Raw genomic sequence first — 6,968 nt, forward strand, 5'->3', positions numbered from 1 at the left:
GTCTCATTCTGACTCAAAATGGTATATTTTTTTTCACTGATAAATCATTACACAGATATGAAAAGGTAACACTAAGATAAGAGTCAAAAATTACTGCTTTTAGTTTTTGTAAAAGTCCTTAGTAGATGACTGCTTCTGTACTACCTTCCTCATTTAATTACGATAAAAGTCAACTGAGCCGGATAGTCGTGACCCGGATACTCGGTAGTGTACTGTCATTTTAATAATATACATGAATAAAACTATGTTAAGTTGTTTTATTTATCGTTAGAAAAAATGTCAACTATATCTTTCACATATATTTTTTATCCATTTTGAATTTTATTTAATTTTTCTTTTTACTTGATAAATGACAAAATTAATGCTTAAGTATTCTTTTTATGACAACTAATATAATATATATTAATTTTTAAATTGTTGCAAAACTTTATGTAAAATACAAAAATCAAAGCATTTATTATTTAAAAAAATCCAAAACTTTTATGAAGAAGGAGAAAATGAAGCGCAATATTAAAAATTAGAAAACGATTTTTTTTTCTCTTAGAAGCTTTTGGAAAGATTTTTTATATCTAAAGAATATATTCTTAATGGCTTGATATAATAAAATATATTTATCAACTCTTATACTAAAAGTGAAATATTACATTAATATAATCATAATGTTTAAATAATTTTATTTTCTAAATAATATTAAATAAATTCACTAGATTTCACATAAAAGCCATTCTATCTTTAGAAACTGTCCCACTTCCATATTTTGCTTTTTAAGAAACTATCATGTGTTAAATTTTTTCTTCTGAATTTACACTTCATTCCTAGAAAATTAAAAAATGAATTTGTTTTATTTAACTATTATATGGTGTTTTCTCAAATATTGAACTAATGTAATTTTCTTTGTTAAAGGAATTAATCAATTTTTAAATCCTGCATTGTAAATTTGTAAATGTTTATATAAAAATTCAGATTCACGAAATGAAATCCTTTGTACGGTTTTCATAAATGTTTATTTTCATGCTTAAATTACTAAATATTCATTTCGAAATTAATATTTGCCAATTAGTGTGACAAAAAAATAATTTTATGAAATATACAAGCAGAAAACTGTGAAGAAAAGTTTAGGGAGAAGTCTAGCTATTTTTTTTTATTTGGATTGTCCTAATTTTCTCAAAAAAGAGTAAATAATCTTTTCCCTATAAAATAATGGAATGAATTCTGCTTTTGAATTGGATTGAACGTCTAATGGATTGTGATAGTGTTTTTTGCGCAATCGATTGCATTATTTTTCAAAAGGAAACTGTATGACAACTTTGTGTTAATTGTTATAAAATATGTGGTTTTAATTTTGTTATGTGACTGTCAACTCACGTGAAACGACATTTTCAAATGTTAACTCTCAACTAATTTATGTTAGAGTTTGCATATTTGAGGTTAAAAATGTATTTTTATTTCTTATGTGCATCTTCAATCACAATTATGAGAATTTCCTAAGAATTCTTGTGCACATAATTAACCAATTTTTAAATATAGAATGGAGTGGTATAGTTCTGAAGCATAAATGGCATTTCTATCAATATTTTTATTACCTTTGAATACTAGAACCGAAAAATAAGTATCTGAAATTCTCTTCAAACAGGTTTCGAATTTCTTTTGAATGTTTTGTAAAATCCTCAGCAATTATATATTCACTCATACTTTATTAAAAATGTTTGTTCATCTTTAAGTATCATTTTTAAAGCCAATTTCTTTGGTGTTCATCATTTTTTCTATTCTTTTATTTTTTTATTTGTTCATCTTCCTTGCTATTTTTATGCATTCATTTTAACAGATTATTTGCTATAGAAATGCTCTAGAATGTAAGCTTTATTTTACTGAAATATCGCATGGGACTAAGTAATGCTCGAAGATTAGAAGACTGTTTTGAGTATGCAATTCACCTTGTTATGCTATTGAGAAAAATTATGCTTTATATTGTTTTTTAACTCCTCAGAAATTAGCTAATTACTTAAAAATTTTCATTGCACAAAATGTAAATCATTTGCTTAAATTATCGTATAAATGATTGTTATTGGAAAAGTAAGACATTGCTTATTTAAACAATAAATTGAATTAGAAAGTTTTTATACACTTTTGTGTATTATTTAATAACTTGCATGTTGGACTATAAGGTATTTAGGACCATTCTCCCGAGAATAGTCTATACAGAATATAACACAAATGACATATGTATAGTATTTTATACTGTATATTTATTTTATTTATTTAATATTTTATTAAATATGTGTATTATATGATTTAAAAAAGATGTGAATGAATACATTCAGCTTTTTAAAACTTTCAATTACCCTTAAACTTTAAAATATGTGATGATGCAATTATTTTTGAAAAATAATCGAACATTATATTCTTTTAGTTGAACTTCAGCCTGTGGTTGAATGCTGACATATTATACGGTCCTATCCATGCATCTATCACTCCAGTCAAAGATGACTTGTTCTTGTTACTCTGCCGTCAATACTTCCCGAAAGCTGTTCATTCAGTAGGATGGACAACGAATTGGTATCCAACATTACCACTAGATGAATGGCACTATGAATGGATGCATGTTCGAAAAATGGCAGATGTTATTCGATGCTTTAGTTACGAAAAAAACTATCCGCCTTTCACCTTCCCTGTCCGAGGAATATTTGCGTCAAGATCCATAAGACAACTTCAATGGCTCCTAGGAGTTATTCCTGATAGTTTTCTAACTGTTTGGAGTGCAGAAAATGATCCATTGGAAGTCAGTGATTTAACCATAATTCGAAAGTTCTTTCCTCCTGATAAGGTGTTTTACGATATACCACAAAGACTCCAAAACATTCTTTCTGATGTTCGAAATACTGTTTCTTATGTTCCAAGCAGTGCTTTTGATATCAGTGCCGATCAGTGGATGACTTTTACACACGGCCAAGGTCCTCAGTGCACTTCCTACTCTTACATCAGTAATAACACCATTGTCTTCGGCAAGTCGTTATCTACAGCTGTGCTTTTGAAGAAGATGTTGCATGTGGACGATGACAATAGATTAAAAGTGGAGGGAAGAATTAAGTTTTTCAAAGATTATGAACGAAGAACGAGTTCTTACCCTGGCAACCACGAACTCAAGATCGTTGTCATTGATGTTAGTTTACTTTCTAAAAATTCCACTGCAGAATCTCTCGATTTAACAGAAAGCGATGCTGACGTACTGTGGTCAGCAGTTAATGCCTCGGAATTATATTCCTTCCGACAGACTTTTAATAATAACTGTCATATGTTTCAGCTGGACACCGATCATTCTAGAGCCTTCCAAGCCTGGAATATATCTTGCCACGAGATGAACACAGATAAACCTTTTGATGAAATCGTAAAAAGTGGTGTCCAAGTAGTGCCTTACAGAAAACGATTGGTGCTACCTGCCGCGCCTTTCATGATAGGTTTCGTGTCAACTGGAGAGGATCATGTGGTTATTCATGATTTCAAACTCAGTGATGGCAAAGATCTGCAGCTAGCCAGCAAATCTTGTATAGCGGAAATTTCTTTGGGTTTATTAAGTCTGATATTTGCATTTTTTGTCTTCCTTTAAGATTGTTTAAAATTGAAAAGGAAATATTGTATAAAACAGTTCATTTTTTGATATAGTTGAATAAAGTTGAAACTAATATTTAAAAAATTGTAAGAAGGACATATATTTTACAGTATCATGTAAATATATTGTTTGAGTTGGAAGCAATTAGTTGATATTTTTTTTTAATAATTCAAGGAATAAAAGATAATCTGATATCAGTTAAAACGTAAGTCTGAAGATATTTGAGAAGCTATATAATCTATTCTGATTCATGGAATGATACAAAATTAAATTAATTCATTATTTTCATAATGAATATTTTCTTATTTACATAATAAATATCTCCTTTCATTATTCACATATTAAAATAATTTCTTATTTAAGTAATAAATAATTTCTTTCATTATCCACATATTGAAATAATTTCTTATTTACGTAATAAATAATTTCTTCCATTATCTACATATTGAAATAGTTTCTTATTGACGTAATATATAACTCCTTTCATTATATACATATTGAAATAATTTCTTATTTATGCAATAAATAATTCCTTTCATTATCCACATATTGAAATAATTTCTTATTTACGCAATAAATAATTTCTTTCATAATCTACATATTGAAATAATTTCTTATTGACGTAATAAATAACTCCTTTCATTTGTCACATATTGAAATAATTTCTTATTTAAGTAATAAATAACTCCTTTCATTATCTACATATTGAAATAATTTCTTGTTGACGTAATAAATAATTCCTTTCATTATACAAATATTAAAATAATTTCTTATTTACGTAATAAATAACTCCTTTCATTATCCACATATTGAAATAATTTCTTATTTACATGATAAATAATTTTTTTTTCATTATTTATGTAATGAAAGAAATTATCTATTTAAGTTTTTCAGTCTGTGATAAAAAGAAAAATTGAAGAAATGTACAACTGAATTCATGAAACTATATGCTGTGTTAATAATTTTGCATAAGTTTGAAGTACAAGTTTTATATAGCATTTACAAAACATATTTTTTCATTGCCTTTTCAAAATTATATATGTATAATATGCTGTTGAATGGGAAATAAAAATGAATAAAATATGTAAATACCAAATTAATTCTTTTGCTTTTATTATTCTTATTGCTATTAATATTAACGCATATTAACTCACACAAATTTGTAGGAATGGTCTTCTCTGAACTTTCCAGCATACTGTGTAATAAACGTACTTCTATATTATTTACAGCATAATATTGGAAAAATTGTTTCGAAAGAACTAAACAGCTTGCAATCATTGAGAATTAATCGTTGGAATGTTGTTAATACAAACGTATCAGAAAAGTGGAATTTTGCAACCAAAATTTGACCAAACCTATAATGGTAGGATTGGAAGCAAAATTTGACACAGATCTTCAATGGTAGTCATGTAATCACATACCAAATTTTATACATTTATGTCGTGACGTTTTCGAGTAAATACATTTACATGCTTGTGAACGGCTTACCTTTTGAGAAATGTAGTTTTAAATATGCACTTTAGATGCTGAAATTGTATACCAAATTTCATTTACCTAAGATATTATTATATTATGACATTTGAATTATTATGTGTATATTTATATAAAAGAACAAACTTACAGATGGTCAATCCCTCGGTAAATTTCATTTCAAATTTGATATCGATCTATATTTTAAGTGTTAAATGTGAATACCATATTTTATCCATTTAGCTCTCTTCGTTTTGTATTATCTTGTTAAATTATATTCGGACAACAGATTTATATTTATATGGGATAACCTGGTTGATAGGACTCTGTATTCGCATCCCTTGGGTTGCGAGTTTGAACCCCGCCTGCCGAAGACTCTCCGTGTGTGTGGCGGCTGGTGCACGTATAAATCTGTTGTGGCCGCGAAATCCTCCATGTCGAGAGTAATACTACTGGGTGTACTGGTTCGGAGGTGATCGTTCTCTGATTTAGTCGTACTCTTGGCCCTAGTTGGCGCTACTGAAAAAAACAAGAGACGTTCATTCGGCTTAAATCGCTAACAGATAACTGTCAGCGGGCTTGTAAAGAGCCATAAGTCACAACATAGCTATTGGACAACAGTCGAACAGATAGGCTTTTTCTGAATGTATTTATTTCAAAATTTGATTAAAGATCATAAATCAAATTTCAGCCTTATAGCTTAAAGCGATTTTGAATTATCATATTCATAGACAGATGGACTTAATTACAAAAATGTGTTTTTCGCAGGTCTGAAACGAAGATTCGTAAAACCTCGAAATCGTATTTTACGACGATTGCAATATTTTCTCTTTGTATATAAGAAAGAAAAAGAAGATAAAACTGAAAATTGTGAAGCTAAGTTCGACTTATCATGTGGTATTATCAATTTTGGTATTTAAATATAGAACTAATTTGATTTGCATATTAAAGCAAGAACCATAATTCGAAAGCAATGAGCGGTAAATACGAAACAAATTTATTTTTATAAATTGAAAATAATAATGCAATTTGAAATGAACTCCAAGCATTAGAGTTTTTGAATTGTATCAGATAATATACAAAGTATTAAAGAAAAGTTAAAATGCTTCATTGTTAAAAAATGAAAGATTACATTATGAATATCCTATTTTCAATTTAAATTATATAAATTTCGCGTAAAAATTCTTGATGGTGAATGAAATTTAAAATATTAAATATGAATTTCATAAATAAAAATTCACAATAGATAGTTGGAACCTTATTGAATAATTGTATGTAATAAATATAAAATATTTACAAGAAAAAAATATTTTCTCCTATTTTATATTTACAATTACAAAAATAAATCCGAATAAAAATTGTTAAAAAATTTCAAAAATAATGAATTTTATATTGCGTTTCTTAATATGATCAATTTTATAGGTTGGCACAATATATGTAAATTGTGTTATGCAAAATGTTTAATGCAGCCATTAGATATAAAACTACCAAATTTTGCATCTGATTAATTTTTGTAGTTGTTTAACATTAAGGGAGACGAGGTAAATTAAATTTTTAAAAATTTTTAGATAAATTTCATTTAACAATAATTATTATTAATTTAGTTACTAGATTTACTACTGTATTTCTATGATAATAAATCGATTGTTTTGTGTCCGCGTCACTTCTGGTTTCTAATGTATGAGCACATTTTAAAAATAAAATAAAAATGCATGTTCCAAGCCTAACACATTATTATACTATGATGATTCTAACTCTTTTCAATTTTTTTTACTAAATATTATTTTCTACTAATTTTACTGCTTATCTAAAAATATAATATAACAAAAGGATAACTAATTAAATTAGTTAAAACCATTTGTGGGTCACTTTTCCCCTCAAATATCGGTTA

The 6,968-nt window shown here is 27.3% G+C and overlaps 1 protein-coding gene across 1 annotated transcript in view; it reads left to right on the forward strand.

The window, feature by feature from the left end:
- The window catches only part of LOC129980489 (uncharacterized), a 38,261-nt gene extending 34,189 nt beyond the window's left edge, over positions 1-4,072 (forward strand). The window contains exon 3 of the mRNA XM_056090807.1: positions 2,411-4,072. Coding sequence (XP_055946782.1) covers positions 2,411-3,604 — 1,194 coding nt within the window. The 3' untranslated portion in view covers positions 3,605-4,072. The remainder of the gene's footprint in view (positions 1-2,410) is intronic.
- The last annotated feature ends 2,896 nt before the right edge of the window (positions 4,073-6,968 follow it).

Source organism: Argiope bruennichi, chromosome 8 (assembly GCF_947563725.1).
Source record: "Argiope bruennichi chromosome 8, qqArgBrue1.1, whole genome shotgun sequence".
NCBI lineage: Eukaryota > Metazoa > Arthropoda > Arachnida > Araneae > Araneidae > Argiope > Argiope bruennichi.